The sequence below is a fragment of the Nicotiana tabacum genome, chromosome 9 (genome assembly GCF_000715075.1).
Source record: "Nicotiana tabacum cultivar K326 chromosome 9, ASM71507v2, whole genome shotgun sequence".
In the NCBI taxonomy this organism is placed as follows: Eukaryota; Viridiplantae; Streptophyta; class Magnoliopsida; order Solanales; family Solanaceae; genus Nicotiana; species Nicotiana tabacum.
In genome coordinates this window covers 103,189,642-103,212,107 of record NC_134088.1, presented here as the reverse complement: position 1 = coordinate 103,212,107, position 22,466 = coordinate 103,189,642, and the positions used below count along the sequence as shown (strand labels likewise).

At 38.2% G+C, this 22,466-nt stretch overlaps 1 protein-coding gene across 1 annotated transcript; it reads left to right on the top strand.

Annotated features, from left to right (window-relative positions):
• Positions 1-16,397: 16,397 nt before the first annotated feature.
• Positions 16,398-17,799, top strand: LOC107777630 (uncharacterized). The gene has a single exon (XM_016597695.2). It carries the CDS (start codon positions 16,629-16,631, stop codon positions 17,541-17,543), a length of 915 nt encoding a protein of 304 aa, XP_016453181.1. The 5' UTR covers positions 16,398-16,628; the 3' UTR covers positions 17,544-17,799.
• Positions 17,800-22,466: the final 4,667 nt, after the last annotated feature.

Sequence of the window (22,466 nt, the reverse complement as noted above, 5' to 3'; positions counted from 1 at the left end):
CTTGCCTTAGCCTCGTCACTACTTCGTCGAGGTTAGGCTAGACACTTACCAGTACATGGGGTTGGTTGTACTGATGCTGCACTCTGCACTTTCTCTGTAGATTTTGATACCGGCTCAGGTTGATCGAGATTTGCTATTGGTCCGCTGTCCGGAGACTCAAGGTAGATCTGTCGGTGTTCACAGACCTTGAAGTCCCCGTCTATCTTTTTATGTCCTACTGTTTTCTTTCATTCAGACAGTTGTATTACTTTCAGACTATTACTTATAGTAAGTTCTAGAATGCTTGTGAATTGTGACTCCAAATCCGGGTGGTAGTAGTTAATACAGACTTATGATATTCCGCACTTGTTATATTTTATCGTAGTTAATTATTGCTAATTATTGAACGGAAATAAGAAATTGGTAAATGATTCTCTAACGTTGGCTTGCCTAGTAAGTGAAATGTTAGGCGCCATCACGGTCCCGTCGGTGGGAAATTTCGGCTCGTGACAGTTGGTATCAGAGCACTAGGTTGCCTATGTCTCACGATTCACAAGCAAGCTTAGTAGAGTCTGGAGGATTGGTACGGAGACGTCCGTGCTTATCATCGAGAGGCTATGAAGTTTAGGAACAAGTTTCACTTCTATTCTTCTTTGTCGTGCGATTTTGCTTTCTCAATACGGATTGAACTCTTCTACTCTTCTTCTCTAGCAGATGGCGAGAACACGTACCGTTTCCTCAGTTGAGCAGCAGCTAGAGCCTCCAGTGATAGCTCCTACGTGAGGCAGATATCGAGGCCGAGGCCGTGCCAGAGGCAGGGGCAGGGCTCAACCTAGGGCCCGAGCAGCAGCCCTAGCAGTGGAGCCTCAGATAGAGATTGATGAGGAGGTTCCAACCCAGACTGTTCCTGTCGGACCAGCTCAGGTTCCGGAGGGGTTCATTGCTACCCCAATACTTCATGACGCTTTGGTCCGTTTGGTGGGCCTTATAGAGAGTGTGGCCCAAACTGGCGCATTTCCCATGGCACCAGCAGTCTCTCAGGCTGGAGGAGGAGCCCAGACTCCTACCACTCCCGCTCCGGAGCAGATAGCTCCCTAGTATCAGGCTCCAGCAGCTCAACCAATCAGATTAGTTCAGCCGGTTATTGCGGCGCAGGTCGGATATGGGCCAGCTATGTCTTCTGAGGCTTTATGAAGATTGGACAGGTTTACCAAGCTCTTTCCTGTTCACTTCAGTGGTGCCCCTTCAGAGGACCCCCAGGAGCATCTTGACAGTTATCACAAGGTTCTACGGAATATGAGTATAGTGGAGACCAATGGGGTCGATTTTGCTGCATTTCAGATGACTGGTTCCGCCAAGAAATGGTGGAGAGATTACTTTGTTGACCAGACCAGCTGGGTCGCCTGCTCTTACTTGGGACCAGTTCTCTCAGCTCTTCATAGAGAAGTTTCTGCCTATCACATTGAGAGAGGAGCGTCGCCATCAGTTTGAGCGTCTCCAGCAGGGCGGTATGACTGTTACTCAGTGTGAGACCCGTTTTGTGGATTTGGCCCGTCATGCCATTCTTCTGCTTCCCACTGAGAGAGAGAGAGAGGGTGAGAAGGTTTATTGATGGACTTGATCAGCCTATCAGATTGCAGATGGCTAAGGAGACTAGGAGTGAGATTTCTTTTCAGGCATCTGCTAATGTCGCCAGACGAGCCGAGATGGTTCTTACTCAGGGAGGTCAGGGGTCTGACAAGAGGCCTCGTCATTTCGGTGAGTTCAGCGGTGCCTCATCTAGAGGCAGGAGTACTTTTGGTAGAGGCCATCCTCCCAGGCCGTTTCATCCAGCACTCCAGGCATCCCACGGTGCCTCAGGTGGTCGTGGCCCTCATATGCATTATTCCGACCAGCTAGCCTACAGTGCACCACCAGCTCCTATTAGTGCACCTCCACTCCAGAGTTATCAGGGTGGTCATTCAGGTCGACAGGTTCAGTTCCAGGGTTAGCAGTCACAGCAGCCGAGGTTATGTTATAATTGTGGTGATCCGAGGCACATTGCTAGATTTTGCCCTCGGGCAATGGGTAGCGCACAACATCAGAGTTCTCGTGCCATGGTTCCGGCACCAGTTGCCGTACCACCTGCTCAGCCAGCCAGAGGCAGGGGTCAGGCAGCCAGAGGTAGGGGCCAGACAGTTAGAGGTGGAGGTCAGGCCATTAGAGGTGGAGACCAGCCAACTAGAGGCCGTCCTAGGGACGTAGTTCAGGGTGGTGGGGCCCAACCCCGGTGTTATATTTTGCCAGCCAGGCTTGAGGCTGAGTCATATGACGCTGTTATCACAGGTATTGTTTCATTTTGCAGTAGAGATGCTTCAGTTCTATTTGATCCGGGATCTACTTACTCCTATGTGTCATCCTATTTTGCTTCCTATTTGGTTGTGCCTGTGATTCTTTGAGTGCTCCTGTGTATGTGTCCACACCAGTGGGAGATGCTATTGTTGTAGATCGTGTTTATCGTTCATGTGTGGTCACCATTGGGAGTCTTGAGACTCATGTAGATCTTCTACTTCTCGACATGGTTGATTTTGATGTCATACTAGGTATGGATTGGCTGTCACCTTATCATGCTATATTAGATTGTCACGCCAAGACGGTGACCTTAGCCTTGCAAGGGTTGCCTCGATTGAAGTGGAGAGGGAATCTTGGCCATTCTGCCGGCAGGGTTATCTCTTATGTGAAGGCTCGGCATATGGTCAAGAAGGGGTGTCTAGCTTATTTGGCTTATGTCCATGATTCTAGTGCGGAGGTTCCTTCCATGGATTCAGTGCCAGTTGTTCGTGAGTTTCTAGAGGTGTTTCCTGCAGACCTGCCGGGGATGCCACCCGACAGGGATATTGATTTCTGCATTGATTTGGCCCCGGGTACTCAACCTATTTCCATTCTGCCATACCGTATGGCCCCGCCAGAGTTTAAAGAATTGAAGGAGCAGTTGCAAGATTTGCTTGATAAGGGCTTCATTAGACCTAGTGTCTCACCCTGGGGTGCACCTGTATTGTTTGTGAAGAAGAAAGATGTATCGATGAGGATGTGTATAGACTATCGGCAGTTGAACAAAGTCACCATCAAGAACAAGTATCCATTGCTGAGGATTGATGATTTATTTGATCAGCTTCAGGGTGCCAAGTTGTTTTCAAAGATTGATTTGAGATCTGGCTACCATCAGTTGGGGATAAGCGCATCCGGTGTTCCTAAGACAGCTTTTCGGACTTGGTATGGGCATTATGAGTTTCTAGTGATGTCATTTGGGCTGATAAATGCCCCGGCAACATTCATGGATTTGATGAACCGGGTGTTCAAACCCTACCTAGATTCCTTTGTGGTTGTGTTTATTGATGATATCTTGATCTACTCCCACAGTCGAGAGGAGCATGAGCAGCACCTTCGGATCATTCTTCAGACTCTGAAAGACAGCCAGTTATATGCTAAGTTCTCAAAATACGAGTTTTGGTTAAGTTCAGTTGATTTCTTGGGTCACGTTGTATCAGCAGAGGGTATTCAGGTAGATCCTAAGAAGATTGAGGCAGTCCAGAATTGGCCTAGACCCACATCAGCTACAGAGATCCGTAGTTTCCTGGGTTTGGCGGGCTATTACCGTCGATTTGTGGAGGTGTTTTCATCTATAGCAGCCCCGTTGACTAGATTGACCCAGAAAGGTGCCCCGTTCAGGTGGTCAGACGAGTGTGAAGCGAGCTTTCAGAAGCTCAAGACAGCTTTGACTACGGCACCAGTATTGGTGTTACCCACAGGTTCAGGATCGTATACAGTATATTATGATGCATCTCGTATTGGTCTGGGTACGGTATTGATGCAGGGTGCCAAGGTTATTGCATATACTTCACGGCAGCTAAAGGTTCACGAGAAGAATTACCCTGTTCATGATCTAGAGCTGGCAGCCATCATTCACACGCTAAAGATTTGGAGGCACTATCTTTATGGCGTTCCATGTGAGTTATTCACTAATTATCGAAGCTTGCAGTATTTATTCAAGCAGAAGGAACTCAGTTTGAGGTAGAGGAGGTGGCTGGAGCTATTGAAAGACTATGATATCACCATATTGTATCATCCCGGGAAGGCCAATGTAGTGGCCGATGCTTTGAGTAGAAATTCAGTCAGCATGGGTAGCCTTGCATATATTCCAGTTGGTAAGAGACCGCTTGCATTGGATGTTCAGGCCTTGGCCAACCAGTTCGTGAGGTTAGATGTTTCTGAGCCCAGTCATGTTCTAGCTTGTACAGTTTCTCGGTCTTCTTTATTTGAGCGCATCAAAGATCAGCAGGATGACGATCCTCATTTACTTGTCTTGAGAGACACAGTGCGGCACGGTGGTGCCAAGCAGGTTACTGTTGGAGATGACGGAGTTTTGAGGATGCAGGATCGTATTTATATGCCTAATATGGATGGACTTCGTGAGTTGATCCTTGAGGAGTCCCACAGTTCCCGGTATTCTATTCATCCGGATGCCGCCAAGATGTATCAGGACTTGAGGCAGCATTATTGGTGGGGGAGGATGAAGAAAGACATAGTTGCATATGTAGCTCGGTGCCTAAATTGCCAGCAGGTAAAGTGTGAGCATCAGAGACCTGGTGGTTTACTTCAGAAGTTAGATATTCCTGAGTGGAAGTGGGAGCGTATCACTATGGATTTTTTGTTGGACTCCCACGGACTTAGAGAAAGTTCGATGCAGTTCGGGTCGTTGTGGACAGGCTGACTAAGTCAGCGCATTTCATTCATGTGGCAGTTACTTATTCCTCGGAGCAGTTGGCAGAGATTTATATTCGTGAGATCGTCCGTCTTCACGGTGTGCCCGTGTCTATCATTTCTGATCGAGGTACGCAGTTTACCTCACACTTTTGTAGGGCAGTTCAGCGTGATTTGGGTATGCGGGTTGAGTTGAGCACATCATTTCATCCTCGGACGGACGGGCAGTCCGAGCGTACTATTTAGATCTTGGAGGATATGTTTCGCGCCTGTGTTATGGACTTTGGAGGTTCTTGGGATCAGTTTTTGCCGTTAGCGGAGTTTGCCTACAATAACAGCTACCAATCGAGCATTCAGATGGCTCCCTATGAGGTATTATATAGTAGACGGTGCAGTCGCCAGTTGGGTGGTTCGAGCCGGGGGAGGCTCGGTTATTGGGTACAAATTTAGTTCAGGACGCCTTGGACAAAGTCAAGATTATACAGGATCGACTTCGTGCAGCTCAGTTAAGGCAAAAGAGTTATGCTGACCGTAAAGTTCGTGATATTGCATTCATGGTTGGAGAAAGAATATTACTTCGGGTATCGCCCATGAAGGGTGTTATGAGATTTGAGAAGAAGGGCAAGTTGAGCCCTAGGTATATCGGGCCATTTGAGATCATCGAGAGAGTGGGGGAGGTAGCTTATAGACTTGCGTTGCCTCCAGGGTTATCCTCAGTTCATCCGGTATTCCATGTGTCTATGCTCCAGAAATATCATGGTGACCCGTCCCACGTGTTAGATTTCAGCTCTGTCTAGTTGGATAAGGATTTGACTTACGAGGAGGAGCCGGTGGCCATTCTAGACCGGCAGGTTCGTCAGTTAAGGTCAAAGAGTTACCCTTCAGTTCGAGTGCAGTGGAGAGGTCAGCCTATTGAGGCAGCTACTTGGGAGTCTGAGTCCGATATGCAGAGTAGATATCCCCACCTTTTTACCAGCCCAGGTATTTTTCTATGTCCGTTCGAGGACGAACGGTTGTTTTAGAGGTAGAGAATGTGATGACCCAAAAGGTCATCTTATGTTTTAGAACTCGAATCTGCGCTCTTAAGCCTTAAAAATCTCATTTTTAATCTCTTCGATTTGCGAGCGCAGTCCGGGCAGGTTTCCGGAAAGCTTTTATGTTGAAAACGGATGAAAATAAGAATATTTACCTTAAAAGTTAATTTTAGTTGATTTCGGTCAACATTTTTGGTAAACGGGCCCGAATCCATGCTTTGACGGTCCCGGTAGGTCCGTATCGAATTATGGGACCTGGGCGTATGCCCGGAATCGAATTCGGAGGTCCCTAGCTCAAGTTATGAATTTTTGATGAAAACTAAAAGTCTGAAAATTAATTATTTTTAAGAATTGATTGATGTTTGGCATTGTTAGTACCGGGTCCGTATTTTGGTTCCGGAGCCCGGTACAGGTTCATTATGATATTTAAGACATGTCTGTGAAATTTGGTGAGAAACGGAGTTGATTTGACGTGATTCGGACGTCCAATTGAGAAAATAGAAATTTTAAAGTGTTATTGAGAATTTCATTTAATTTGGTGCTAAATTTAGAGTTCTAGGTATTATTTTGGTGATTTGATCACGCGAGCAGGTCCGTATGATATTTTTAGACTTACGTGCATGTTTTGTTTGGAGCCCCGAGGGCTCGGGTGCCATTCGGGCTATGCGCGAGTTGAGTTCAAACCTCAACAAGGCTGTTGGTGCACCAAATCTGGTGTGCCCGCACCTGCGAGCCTTTGGTCGCAGGTGCGAGCGAAAGCCACGCAGATGCGACCCAGACCCGGACTTCGTTTTTTTGCAGATACGGAATTTTCTCCGCAGGAGCGGGACCGCAGAAGCGGAACCCTGTCCGCAAGTGCGGCCCCAGTTGGCCCAGCCCTTTTCCGCAGAAGCGCACACCCCGTCCGCACATGCGGATGCGCAAGTGCGACGAAAGCACCGCAGGTGCGAAGGTCGCTGGGCAGTGAGCATTTAATTCGGACTCCAACCATTTTTTTTCTTCTCGTTTTCAAAAGGATAGGAGGCCTAGGGCGATTTTTCAAAGATATTTTCTTCCCCAAATCATAGGTAAGTATTCCTTAACTCGTTTCTTTCAATCTTTTACTTCATTTCACTAGAATTCAACCTAGAAATCTAGAGTTTCATGATAGAATTAGGGGTTAGGGTAGAAAATAGGGATTTCGGGAATTTAGGGATTTAAACCTCAATATTAGGCCAGATTCCAAAACTAATTACATATTCGGGCTCGGGGGTGAATGGGTAAAAGGATTTTGGTCCGATCCTCGGGTTTTGACCAAGCGGGCCCGGGGTCGATTTTTTGACTTTTTGGAGGTAAATTTGGGAAATTTAATTTATGCAATATAATTGATTCCTTTAGCAATGTTTGATATTATTGAGTCATTTTTGAATAGATACGAGTGGTTTGGCGGTGAATTCCAAAAAAAAGCTGTGATTAAGAATTAAGTGGCCTTCAGAGCGAGGTAAGTGTTGTGTCTAACCCTGACTTGAGGGAATCATGAACCTTAGATTATTTGCTAAGTGAAATTCATGTGAGCGGCGTATATGTGAGGTGACGAGTATCTATGCGCCGCCAATTTACCTGTTTTTCCATGTTTCTCTGTTTTTCTGATATTGTCTCATTCCTATGCCAAATTGCTACGTGTTATACTAGTGTTGTTCAAATTATCGTTCTTATCATGTTTATGGAATTTTCTGGTGATAAGTGAGTTTTTATTTCAAAGTTAAGATTGATATTATGGAACCAAATGTTGAAGTAAGGTTTGTACTTGTTATTCTCTCTCCCTGTTGTTATTTATGCATTGCATTATGGTAAGGGAGAGTGTTAATGCACGAAGGGTGATGCCGTGCCGTATTGTGAGTATTAATGCACGAATGGTGATGTTGTGCCATATTGTGAGTGTTAATGCACGAAGGGTGATGTCGTGCCATATTGTGAGTGTTAATGCACGAAGGGTGATGCTGTGCCATATTGTGAGTGTTAATGCATGAAGGGTGATGCCGTGCCATATTATGAGTGTTAATGCACGAAGGGTGATGCCGTGCTGTTTCTATTGATTTTTATGGTGAGATTGAGAGTAAAAGCATGAAGGGTGTTGCCGTGCATTCTTCTTTACTGTATTCACTATTCCTGTTGATTCATGGTATATTGACTACTCTGGTGATCATTCTGTTATAGTTCTTTATCTTGTATTCCCCTCAGTATGTCTCCCCTCCCGACATTTCCTGTTTAGTTCTTCATTCCTGTTATTTGCGTATACACTGTTAACTTGTACATGTTGATTGTAGGTGCTTTGCCTTAGCCTCATCACTACTTCGTCGAGGTTAGGCTCGACACTTACCAGTATATGGGGTCGATTGTACTAATGCTGCACTCTGCACTTTCTGTGCAGATTTTGATGCCGGCTCAGGTTGATCGAGATTTGCTATTGGTCCGTTGTCCGTAGACTCAAGGTAGATCTGTCGGCGTTCACAGACCTTGAAGTCCCCATCTATCTTTTTATGTCCTACTGTTTTCTTTCATTCAGATAGTTGTATTTCTTTCAAGCTATTACTTGTAGTAAGTTCTAGAATGCTTGTGAATTGTGACTCCAGATCCGGGTGGTAGTAGTTAATTATTGCTAATTACTGAACGGAAATAAGGAACTGGTAAATGATTCTCTAACGTTTGCTTGCCTAATAAGTGAAATGTTAGGCGCCATCACGGTCCCGTCGGTGGAAAATTTCGGATCGTGACATTATCGGAATACAACTTCAACGTTAGTATAGTGGAGTTGGTGTCGGCCATGAGAAACATCAAAGAAGCACAGTTCCTGAAATCAATGATTTTCTGATCCCAGGACAGGGGACTGTCGACACCTCCGGGAAGAAGTGGCAACATTATTGAAGAATAGTCACCTCAAAGAATTCTTGAGTGACCGAGATAAGAACAATTATGGTCGTAACCGGGACAATGCGGAACCCTCGAAAGCAGGAGAAGATCCCCCGCGTCAAACAATCAACATGATCTTCGGAGGGAACGAGATTAACGGGGTCACCTTTTCAGCATCAAAGAAGATGAAAGTATCAATAACGCATAGCAAAAGGCTTCGGGAAGACGATATCACTTTTACGGAGGAGGACATAGACGGATTGCTACTACCACACAACGACGCACTAGTAATTTCTTTGAATGTGCTAGATTTTAAGATTATACGTATTCTAGTAGATCCAGAAAGTTTGGCTAATATCATACAATGGGGTGTATTGGAGCAAGCTAAACTCGCTGGAAGCATTATTCCGGCCACAAAGCTCCTCGCCGGATTCAACCTCGAAAGTGTGACAAACCGGGGAGAAATTTTATTACTCACGAACGCTGAAGGAGTAATGGAAACAACTCTTTTCGAAGTGGTAGATGGTGATATGGGATACAACATCATTCTGGGAAGGCCATGCACGAGATGAAAGTTGTACCATCAACGTATCATCAATTGCAGAAGTTTTCAATGCCAGAAGGAATTAAGCAGATAAGGGGCAATCAACCGGCGGCAAGAGAGATGAATGCAAATTCGATCTCCAGTAGCAAAGGAAAGGAACACGTGGCATAGCAATTACAGGGACCGGCACCCACTCCCGAATTAGATGAAGTTAGCTAGGGGTAGAGGCATCTGAATATTATCAGGTGCCGAGATATTTTCAAGTTTTAGAAGAGACCGATAAAACGAAATCCACATTGGAAGAGCTGGAGCAAGTGGCATTGTTTGAAGAATTCCTAGAAAGGAAATTCCACTTGGGGACAGGAATGCACCCAGAACTCAAGTCCGACTTTATTAAATTTCTTAAATCTAACGCCGATTGTTTTGTATGGTCACATGAGGATATGACAGGCATCCCGACAGAGGTAATCATACACAAGTTAAGCTTGGATCCCAACATATCTCTGATAAGATAAAAGAAACGATCGATTGCCGAAGCCAGGAATAAATTCGTCAAAGAAGAGGTAACCCGCTTACTTAATATCGGTTCGATCCGAGAGGTAAGATATCCAGACTAGCTAGCCAATGTAGTAGTAGTTCCTAAGAAGAACAAAAATTCTCGCATGTGTGTAGATTATAAAGATCTTAACAAGGCATACCCGAAAGACTCGTTCCCACTGCCTAGCATCGATCAAATTATTGATGCCACAGTCGGGCACGGGTTAATGAGTTTCCTTAATACTTATTCCGGGTACAACCAAATTAAGATGAACCCGTAGGATCAAGAAAAGACTTCGTTTATAACGAATTTTGGTATATATTGCTACAATGTGATGCCCTTCGGGTTGAAAAACACCGAAGCCACTTATCAACAGCTCGTGAACAAGATGTTTGAAAATCAAATAGGAATAACTATGAAAGTTTATATAGATGATATGCTCGTTAAGTCTTTAAATGCAGATGATCATCTTAAACATCTGCAAGAAACTTTCGACATCGTAAGGAAGCATAATATGAAACTTATTCCCGATAAATGCGCGTTCGGGGTCAGCTCTGGTAAGTTTTTGGAATTTCTGGTATCACAAAAGGAAATTGAGGTAAACCCCGATAATATCAAGGCCATAGAAGACATTCCGGACCAACTATCAAACATGAAGGAAGTCCAAAGACTTACGGGGAGATTGGCAGCTTTGAGCAGGTTCATTTTCTGGTCATCAGAAAAGTGTCATCGTTTCTTCACACTGCTCAAAAAGAAACATAATTTTGAATGGACCCCGAAGTGCCGACATGCTTTGAGAGATTTAAATTTTTGTCAAGCCCTCAATTGCTTTCAAAACCAAAAGAAGGTAAAACGTTGCTAGTTTATCTCGCGGTCTCGAAAGTTGCGGTAAGTGTGGTTTTAGTTCGAGAGAACGAAGGTACGCAATCTCTCATTTATTATGTTAGTAAAATCTTAACGGGAGTAGAAACTCGTCACCCACATTTGGCGAAACTGGCCTTAGCTCTCGTAGTCGCCCCTCGGAAGCAGAGGCCCTACTTCCAATGCCACCCGATAGCCATGGTAACTACTTTCCCTTTGCGAAGCATCCTCTATAAGCCCGAGCCCTCGGGTAGATTGGCCAAATGGGCCGTCGAAATGAGTAAATTTGACATAGAATATAAACCAAGGACTGCAATTAAGTCGTAAGTCTTGGCTGACTTCGTGGCCGATTTCAGTCCGGGATTATTGCCTCTTGCAACCAAGGAGGCAGTAATGGTGTCGGAATCGACATCAGGGATTTGGACTATTTAGGAATGGAGCTTCTAACGTAAAAGGGTCTGGGCTTTGTATAGTCTTAATAACGCCTTCGGGGGAAACCCTTAGGGCAAGCCATCAGAACGGTCCCTTTAACTAACAATGAAGCAGAGTACGAAACTTTGATTGCAAGGCTCGAATTAGCTCGGGGGCTTGACTTCGAGGTTATCGAAATCAAATGCGACTCACATCTGATAGTAAATCATGTCTATGGGATCTTCGAGGCCAAAGAGGAGCGCATGCAACAATATATGGTAAAGGTTCAGCTCTGTTGGCAAACCTATGATCATCAACGGAAATACGCATTGGTCAATTTGATTTCGTTGATTTCGTTGTTGTTGTGCCCGGAAGCTCTGTTCCCGGAACTGTTGCTTCTGCTGTTTCGTCTACATCCTAAGGCTAAGTATTGCATAATTCTTTGATTATTTTATTATTTCAGGATCTAATTAATTCGTTTGCCTAGAAACCACGTATAAATTCAACTGTACCGTTTTACGGGTAAATAAAAATATTTTTCGAAAAATATTTTCCAATTTTCTCATGTTTAGTTGGCTTAAATGTTTTGGAAAATATTTTTTCCATGAACTCAAAATGTTTTCCCTATCAAGAGAAGGAAAAATGTTTTTCCTAACTCTTTTTCAACCTTCCCCACCCTATTCCCCATCCCCACCACCCCACTCCCACACCCCACCCCACCCACATCCCACCCTAGTCACCCTCACCCCCACCCTAAATAAGTATATTATTAATAGTACTTTCTTTTCATATTATAGATATATTTCTTTTTTTCATTTCAACAAAGGAGTATTTTCGTTTCATGATATAAAAAAGTATTTTTTTCAATTTAACAAAAAAAGTACTACTTTTTTTTTCATAATATAGGAAAAATATTTTCTTTCATTTCAACAAAATGATTCGTGATGTAGAAAAAATATTTTTTTTATTTCAACAAAAAAAATATTTTCTTTTCATGATGTACAAAAAATATTTTTTCCCATCTCAACAAAATGAGTATTTTCTTTTCATGATATAGAAAAAGTATTTTTTTTATTTTAATAAAATAATTACTTTAACAACAAAAAGTTTTCGCCGTATGTGGGCTTTTCAGAGTGTTTTATTGTTAAGCATAGTCATGGTTTTTTCAATCTATTTGTCTATTCAGCAAATATATAACAGTTCTTTTTTTATCAATAATTCACGTTGTAGAAAGAGTACTTTGTTTTTCAACCAAAAAAAAGTATTTTCTTTATAGTTATGGAACATAAATTTCAATGTTGTTTGGCGTAAAAAGGTAAAATAGCACATTAGTTCCTTTGGGTTTGTGTGAATTTTTAGAAGAATAATTAAATTATTGAAGAAAATAAAGTCGTGAAAATATTAGGTATTTGGGGGGGACAAGGAAACATAGGAACTCGGGCGAAGGGGGCGATGAGAGTAACATAAAAAAATATTTTCCTATAAAAATATATTTTTAACTCTCTAAACAAAAACTAGAAAATATTTTCCAGAAAAAATCTCACCAAACAAACAAGGATCACTCATTTTCCATGAAAATATTTTCTAGAAAAATATTTTTCATAAAAAATATTTTTTTCCATACCAAACACACCCATAATTTTAAAAAAAATTAAAACTATTTACGTACACTCGTATACAACTTTAAATCATTTCGGGCGGCATATTTTAAGGTGGTTAATGGAATTCACTTTTTTGTTTAGCTTTTTCAAGATATTGGCTTCTTGTGAATAAAAGTTAACTTGGTTTTTCTTGGGGTTTGGAAAGAATTTCTTGATATTCTACAAGGCTAAAAGCAAGACACCTCCTTCAGTGTGATTCCCATAACTTTCATGTCGTGTGTGACCTTTATAAAAGATAAATACAACTTGTTTTTGAAGTATTTTGGAAGTTAGAATCCACCTTTTGACAATATTCATGACATCAACTTGAAATAAGCTGAATTTCATTTAACGCACACTTTCTTCCGCATTATTTTAATTAATTTTTTAATTTTTTCTTATAATCCAAAATATTTAATTTTTTCAGATATCAAGAAAGATTATTTTTTTTAAGTTTACCCTTAAAGTAAAGAGTTTATGAGCATTTATTATATTCCCAATAAACACATTAGCGTTAATATGATCAATTTTATTGTTAATTAATATTAAAAAATAAATTCCTTAATATGTGTGAAACAGTCAAAAAATCAATTAAAGTGACATGATGGAGTAATTTTTCGGTATGATATTCGATTGGAAGTCCATTAAATTCAAGCAATTTTATATCATGGGGTAAAATACTTTCTAATAAAGGCGTTACCCATTAAATTCGAATTCAAAATTTTTAATTAAAGATAAATAAATATTTATCACATCACCATAAATTTTATGGGTAACGCATGGAGTTGCAGATGGTGACACTTGTAATTTCTTTTGGCAGCGTTAAAACTTGGGCACTTGGATTTTGCAACTTTAACTAACTTATTGGTGGAGATCAAAGACAAATTAAATTAGTTGAATGTATCATAGTTCTTTTGCTTTCCCCTAACTAACTACCATGACCGTTTTCTTGAAATTCTTGCTTTTGAAACTTTATGGTCTTCTAAAGGTAGTCTCCATCCCACCATAGACTACCATATTTGAAAATGTTTCATCTTAATCTTTCCGTTAATTTTTTTAGTACATTATTTTTTGCCAAATTCTACATTCCAATTTCCAAGACACTCTTCATCTAGAAGGAATAAAAGATATAGGAGTCACTGGTGATGGCTTAACATTTAATTAAATGCTGATTTGTTACTGTCAAACGTTGTGATAGGATAACTAGGATTTTACCATCGTTAATTAGAGATTTTGGGTTCGAACTCTAGAAATGAAAAAAATTCTAATTGGTAGTTGTTCAACTTTAATGGTCATTATACGGTACTAAAGAACAGTCTGGTGCACAAAATATCCCGCGTTCACGTAGTCCAAGAAGGGTTGCACTCTAAGGGGACATTATGTAGGCAATTTATCCTAATGCAAGCATTAAAGTATAATTCTACAGCTCAAACCCGTAACCTATAGATCATCGTTACTCCAAAGCTCCCCTTCAGGAATAAATCTAGATTAATCGGAACTTACCATATAGCGAGTGTGAAAAAAGAGATAACATTAATATTTTTTTGTAAAACACAGATGAGGAATAATATAGGACCCCCAACAGCTCTAACTGAAATCATGGTGTTAATGGGCAGATCCAAACACCAGTTGATGCAATGGGCAGAAATAAATTCTTGGACCCAATGTCTAGTGAATCAACAACAAAAAAGAATTCATTGAATTGATTTGATTCTCTTCTCATTCCCATTACAAACCAAATTTCGAGTACATTATTCTTTACTACTACTAATTTTTGGACTGCATTATTCTTGCTGTTTATGGTGGGATAACATACCCTGAACTGACAATCTTGGGGTCCATTTCTCCTTAGCTTATAAAACAATACCCCATTTTTATGTGTAGCTAGCCAAAACAAAATATTACTTATACTATATGCTTTTGCTATAGCCTTTCTTTATACTCAATATCTGAACTTCATTGTTCTCAAACATCATATTTGAGATAGATTAATATGATTTTTGAGGAGTTAGTAATTTGTTAAAATTTTTGAAGATCAACAATATAATTAAGAAAATTTTACACATTATTAGAGTAGAACTACTGAGTCAGTCTCGAGCATTACGGGTTTGGATATATCTAGGGCTCACAATTGCACAAGTCTGGTAAGTCATTTCGTTTTACAAAATGAACAAACATAGAAACTAGTAATCTTTTTCTTTTTATGAAAATGTTGTAATGATTAGAGTCTAAGTTTAAGAGATTAATCATGAGAACATGCATTTATGCAATTTTTGAAACATGACCTTTTCTTTTCCTTTACCTTTCGATTCTTTCTTTTCACCTTTGTGCACTTTTATCATTACCTATTTAGCTTCTTTCCTTTAAGTATGCAGCTTTTTACCTTATCGTATCCCTCTACTAAATCTTCCCTTTTAACTTTCTTTTTTCCTTTTATTATTATTATTATTATTATTATTATTATAACCCTTTATGGGGAGGTTGGAGACTGGAGAATGATATGAAAGGACTCTATTGATAACATTTAATAGAATCATGGGGGTTACAAAAGAATTTATTATTCCTTCTTTTACCTACATTTGTGCTATAAATTTATGCATACCAACATAAAAAGATAACTCAATGCAATTAAATTCTCAGTATTAACATAGTAAATACACAAACAGATTCATTCTTCTTTTAATCATATCTGTTTTTAGGGTTAGAAGTTGGGGGGTCGACAGTCTGGTTTTAATTTGTAGGACCAGCTTCACTATCCTAATTCTTTTCGACCACTTTAACCTTTTTTCCCACTAAGAAAAATTATACAATTATGTTATTTAATTAAAAGGTAATTATATGTAAAAAAAATTATAAGCATTAAAAATGGTAATTGGTTGGCTAATAAGAATGGAACATAATTACCTACCATGTAGGTTAAAGTATATTGACAGTGCAAAAATATTAAAGCATGTAAAACTCTTCCACCCTTTTGAAAATATCAATCATCTAGATTAGTAGATCTTTGATTTTCTTTATATGAATTGCCTCTTACCATTCAATCTTTTGCAGTAACCCCTAATCGAAAACATTGTCAATTTAATATTTTCAATGTTAGATTTTCTTATGAATTTTTATTCCTAGTCTCCCCACTACGCACTTTTGCTTGCTTTTTAATAACCAGAATCTGAAAGCAACTAAAATCTGAAAACCTGTTTAATCCAAGAAACACAATTTTTAAATTTCTCATTGGGTAAAAGGAAAAAAATATTGTCTACTAGGATTTTTTATATCTCTCGTTAAGAATGGAAGTATTATATTCATCCCATAATAACCTGGGTGGTAGATATTTCCACACAGTTAAATTCAAAAATAACAACAATAACAACAAACTCAGTATAATTTCACAAGTAAGGTTTGGGGAGGGTAGTGTATACGCAGACCTAATTCTTATCTAAAAGGTAAAAAGACTATTTCTGATAGACTCTCGATTAAGAAAAAATGAAAAGAACTCAATAACAACAAACACTCAATTAAATTCAAGAAACTGAAAATTAATTGTCTATGAATCACATCTTAATTGTCTTAGTCAATCATCAATTCCAAGGTTACAAGAAACTGAATAAAATAGTAACTATATTACTCATGCAATTTACACCACATTGCCGTCTTTATTATTCCACTTTGGTCAACTTAATTAGCAATGTTTTAAATATAGTTATTTAAAGAAAAAATCACTAATTATATATTTTTTCCCTCTTTTAAAAGATACTCAGATGAACTGTCTTAGCATTCTTCCATTCTTTCCCTTTCTCCCTTCTCATAAGTTGCAAAATTTAAGGTAAGAGAGAGAATACAAAAAAAAACAATCATATTTAATACCCTTTACGTGGGCTAAGTAAAGAGAAGAGAATTTATACTTCCATCTTCCTATGAAATTTCCCATTTAACATTATTCCAAAACCTCTCTTCATCTTTCTTCTAAATCTCAGTTCCCTTTTTTTTTTCCAAGAATGAGGGATTTTGCTTCTTGTTTTAGTGAATATGCAGTACAAGTAATATCTGAAACTACTTCTTGTTCTAGTTATTCAAACACTTCTTGTTTCCCTCCATCTTTAATCCCTTCAACACAAAACAGTGTTACTTGTTTGTACAAAGTTAATTTGTCCAATCAAAAACATGTTTTGATCACTGTTACATGGTCCAAAACAAATATAACACAAGGTTTAAGCATACATTTTGGTGATGATCCGTCAAATTCATTCAAACTCAACGCGAATTCGCGTCTTTTTAGGAAGAAAAAGGGGAGTAGAGCAATGGAATTTGGTCATTCTAAGGTTGAAATTTTCTGGGATTTATGTGAAGCTAGGTACATGTTTGGTCCTGAACCAATTAATGGTTACTATGTTTTGGTCATAGTTGATTCAGAAATTGGTCTAATTCTTGGAAATATGGCTGAAGAAGCTTCATTCAAAAAATTCAAGAATGGCAATCCTATGGCCAAATTTACTCTAATTTCAAGACAAGAATATTTTTCAGGGAACACCCTTTATTCAACAAAAGCTCAATTTTGTGACAAGGGTTCAACACATGACATTTTGATAAGTTGTAGCGGTGAAAATGAAGGGAAAGATAATCATCCAGTTTTATCAGTTTCTATTGATAAAAAAATGGTGATTAGGGTAAAGAGGCTGCAATGGAATTTTAGGGGAAATCAAAGTATTTTTTTGGATGGTTTGCTTGTAGATCTTATGTGGGATGTTCATGATTGGTTCTTTAATCCAGCTTCAGGTTCTGCTGTTTTCATGTTTAGGACAAGAAGTGGATTGGAGAGTAGATTGTGGTTAGAAGATAAAGACAAATTGAAGCACAAGAATCAAGATAAAGTTGAATTTTCATTGATGATCTATGCCTGTAAGAGCACATAAATATGAAAGGTGTTTAATTTCTTCTCTTTCATTTTTTTAAAGAATTTTATGCTTTTTTTTCCCCTCTTAACCCATTTTTTTGGTTTAGATTTTTCATTTTACTTCATCTCTCATGAAAAAGGGTGAAAAGGTAGAGCAAGGGAGAGACTTATTCTTTTGATTGATCTTGTTAGAATGACAATAATTTGAAGAGTTTTTGAGATATGTTGTATAGTCTGAATGAACTATGAGAATCTAATTAATTTATTTTAATACTCATTCCGTTTTAATTTATGTGAACTTATTTCATTTTTAGTTGGTGTCAAAAAAGAATGATCACTTTTTAAATGTAGAAATAATTTATCTTTATGTAGTGATTTATAACCACATAAAATATATGTGCCTTATTTTAAATTACAAAATTCAAAAGTTTTCTTTCTTTCTTAAAGTCGGTGCCCAATCAAATAAGTTATATGAGTATTAAGAATTTTTCTTGAGTTTATCAAAGTGGATGTGCAGATAAAAAAAAAAGGAAGAAAAAGAGAAAAAAGGCATCTTCTGCCTATAGTACATTAGATTTGAATGTAAGATTTTTGTTTGTGCTTTTTTGGGGTGTTCAATTGATTTGAAGTTGGGAATGTTATCAGCTTTAAGAAGAGAAGTAGGGTTTTAGAATCTCTTGATAATGATCTTTCTCCACATTATTTTTTCAATTATATTTTCTTGGTAGTTACAATTATTATCTTTCTCCAATTAATTAACTGCAGAAAATTTCAAAGAAAATTAAAGAGATTTGCTTTTCATAGATAAAAGGCAAGGAAAAGTAGTGTGTTGCTTTTGATATATGCTTTTGGTTAGTTGAACACACAAGATTTTCTTCCCTAGCCATAAGGGCAACCATATGAAATTGCCAGATAGATCTAAACAGAGATGAAGTTTGCACTTTGGCTATCCTCTCATTTATCATTAGGACCACTTTGTGTGGTAGGCCCTTTAATTTACTTCTTTTATGCCCTTACATTTAGGTTTACCTTCTATCTAGAAAATAAGGTTACAATGTGGATATATACCAAATAAATCCTACACATTTTCGTGTTTCTAATCAGTATTTTTTGTTTAAAATATCCTCCTAAAACCCTTCAAAATTGAAGTTTATTTTGGTAATCCCAAATTAAAGTTTACTATTGTCTTCCTCTCAACAAAGGGCATACAGTTTGCAAACGGGAATTTCTAAGGGGGAAGAATGGGGAGGGGGAATTCGATTACCATATACAGTCATACTTCTAACAGGATTACTATATAACAGGATCTCTATATAACAGTCATTCACTATAAAAGTCAAGTTTTTTTCAGAATCAATTTTTATTTAATGTTATAATATATGTCCTATATAACAACATTTCACTATAACAGCCAAAAAATATCGGAATAAGCGAGGATGTTATATAAAGGTTTAACCGTAGAGGAAAACAATATAGTTGAAGCAACACAGGTAGCTTTGATTATGTGACACTAATTTCCAAATCCCAGTAAAGTTAAAAAAGTTAAGTAATTCCTTTCACCTGTCTAAATAATAGCATATAGAATTAATCGGTAAACGAAATATTAAATACTAATAATTAAAAATAAAATTAAAGATAGAATTTGATTAGAAGTTTAATCGAAGAATAGTTTATCTGTGTTGATGGAAAATAATAGATATTCGTTTGATTAGTCAAGATATGAGCAAATTAACTCGAACAACATAATTAAAAAATTAATTAGTTGAAGCATACATCAAGTGACACACACCGTTGCCAAAAAAAGTCTTGTTTGGAAATACCATGACTACATTAAAGTAAGTGTACACTAAATTTTAAATGCAATAAATAAATAAATGTAGTACTGCAAACAGTAGCTCTAATAATGAAGGATCACAAGTTTTTTGTAGTATACTCTGAGCAATACTGACTATAGAAACATGAAGCAAATAAAGACTGGCAAATTAGTAGACAACTCCTAGAGACAAAGGTGGACCAGCTCTAAAATGGGGCTCTTCATTAAATTGCAACTTGTAATTATATACATCAGACAGTCTGTTCTTGATAAGAAAGCTAAGGTACAGCCAATGAGCATTTTTTTTCATAAACCGTATTTAAATTTGTACCCCATAAAAAGAAACAGAAAACATAAACTACTTATTCATTTCTCACATATGAAATGTAGATATATCTTAACTTCCAAAAGGTATATTTGGGGGAGAGTACATCTGTCTTTATGATATGTTGATAAATTTTGCAAATTTGTTCTTCTTGGAAATTTTTATCGTAGTTGTACCACTCTAAGCGTATTACATGTAATGTTCGCTTTAACCCATCATGCTCACAAATTTATTCTTTAGGCTACGTTATCATCAAGTCCAAAAATATGTATACTATGTGAATTTGTGGGGGCTTTTGCATTTATACTCGGTTTTGGGATCACAATTAAACATATACCCACTTTGCAAAAAAATTTACAAGTTTACCCACTTTACGATTGACTTCAGACTTATCTGGCCTGAATTAAAAAAAAATTAGTTTGAAGTGAAAAAATTACACTTCAGATGCACTTAAGTCCAAATAGGCCTAAAGTGCAACCAATGGTTTCATGCACTTAAGGCCAATAAGTCTGAAGTTAAAAATTGCACTTCAGATGCACTTAAGGCTAAAAGATCTGAAGTGCATCAAACGTTTTCTTACACTTAAGGCCTATAAGTCTGAAGTGAAACGTTTTCCTATACTTAAGGCAAATAAGTCTGAAGTGAAAATTTACACTTCAGATGCACTTAAGGCCAAAAGGATTGAAGTGCAACCAACGTTTTCTTGCACTTAAGGCCTAAGGTCTGAAGTGCAAATTAACCAAAAATAAAAATTTGTTCTTCGAATTTTAACAATCCAACATACGATTTAATACTTAAATCCACTCCAAATGAGCTCAAATTTGAAACATAACCTCCAAATATCATCAAGAGCAAACCTCAATCATCAATTTGTCAAAACAACAATAAATTTAACGAACTCAATTTGCAACTAAGAAAAAAAAAAGAAGAAATCCTAAGCAATAGTAAAAAATAAAACGCCACAACAGCTCACCACTGTAAAAACATCGTAAACTACCTTAAAATATGTTCACAAACACTATATAAAATCACTGTCACCCGAAGAATAAGAAGAAGAAGAAGAAAGAGGAGAAAAATGCGTGAAGTTGTTTTAAAAAGTGGATACAAGTTAAAATAATTTAAAAAGTAGGTGCAAGTTAAATGAGGTGACCAAATAGGGCGCCCGTGCAATTTTTACGAACTTGTGTTGTGTCTTATAAAGATCTTCATTTTTCTCTCTCATTCCGATGTGAGATCGTGATGTGCATCCCTTCTTCAGAAACTTGCCAGTCTAAGCCTATCATCTCTTTGACCCGCCCTCCATCATAGGCATCATAGTCTGATTTGATTTTAGCTCCCAAACAAATATATTTATATTTATATATATATATATATATATATATATATATATATATATATATATATATATATATATATATATATATATATATATATATGATGAGCCAAAAGATCATCTTTAAATTTATTAGTTATTTCTGTATTTTGAGACCTCAAATAGCACTATTCATTGATCCTTGACTTGCGTGCATAACCCGTATAATTTTTCGGAAAGTTTTTATATGAAACATTGATTAAAATGTGAAAACGAGTTTTAAAACTTAATTAAGTTGACTTTGGTCAATATTTTAAGAAAACGGATCCGGATCAGTATTTTGACAGTTCCGGTAGGTCCGTATCGTGAAGTGGGACTTGGGCGTATCCCCGGAATTTAATTTGGAGGTCCCTAACTCAAGTTATGGTCATTTAACGGAAACTAGGAATTTAAATACTAAAGATTTCCAAAGTTTGACCACGGATCTGACTTTTTGATATCGGGGTCGGAATTCGATTCTGAAAATTTGAATAGGTCCGTTATGTCATTTATGACTTGTGTGCAAAATTTGAGGTCAATCAGACTTGATTTGATAGGTTTCAGCATCGAATGTAGGACTTGTTGGTGTATTTGATTGAGGTCTCGGGGGCCTCGGGTGGATTCCGGATGGTTAACAGATCAAAATTTGGACTTAAGAAAAATCTAAAATTTTGGCCATCTAGTGTAATCGCACCTGCGGATTTTAGACCGCAGATGCGAGCTCGTAGAAGTGAGCCATTCCTCGCAGAAGCGGACAGTCCGCAGAAGCGGACGGGCTGTCGCAGAAGCACGACCGCAGAAGCGGTCCACGCATCGCAGATGCGGTCAAGTGTCCACAGATGCAAAAATGCTAGACAGAACCCATAAAATCGGAAGTTATCCATTATTTTATTTTTGAGTTTAGGGTCTCAAATTTAGGCAATTCTGTAATAACCCGACTTGTCGTTTTAAGAATTTACGTCCCGTTCAGCGACTTAAGGTCCCGAGCAATTTCGTAATATATATTATGATTTGCATGTACGATCGAGTTTGGTTTTCGGAAAATTTAAAATTTAATTAAAAGAACAACTCTCATTTTTGAAGCTTAAATGAAAAAAAGTTGACCGCAGTTTTACTTTTAAGCAAACGACTTCGGAATGGAATTTTGATAATTCCAATAGTTTCGTATGGTGATTTCGGACTTGGGCGTATGCTCAGATTTGGATTTGGAAGTCCGTAGGACAATTCAACGCATTTTGGCGAAAGTTGGAAAATAAAAGATTTTTAAAAAGTTTGACCGGGAGTTAACTTTATTGATATCGGGGTCAAAATTCGATTCTAGAAATTGAAACAGCTCCATTATGTCATTTAAGAGTCGCGTGCAAAATTTGAAGTCATTCTGGATTGATTTGATAAGTTTCGGCGCAAATTATAGAATTTGGAAAATTCATAAACTCATAATTCGATTCGAGGT

Coding starts and splice junctions, on each gene's coding strand:
- LOC107777630 (XM_016597695.2), top strand. CDS start 16,629: ATGAGGGATTTTGCTTCTTGTTTTAGTGAATATGCAGTACAAGTAATA.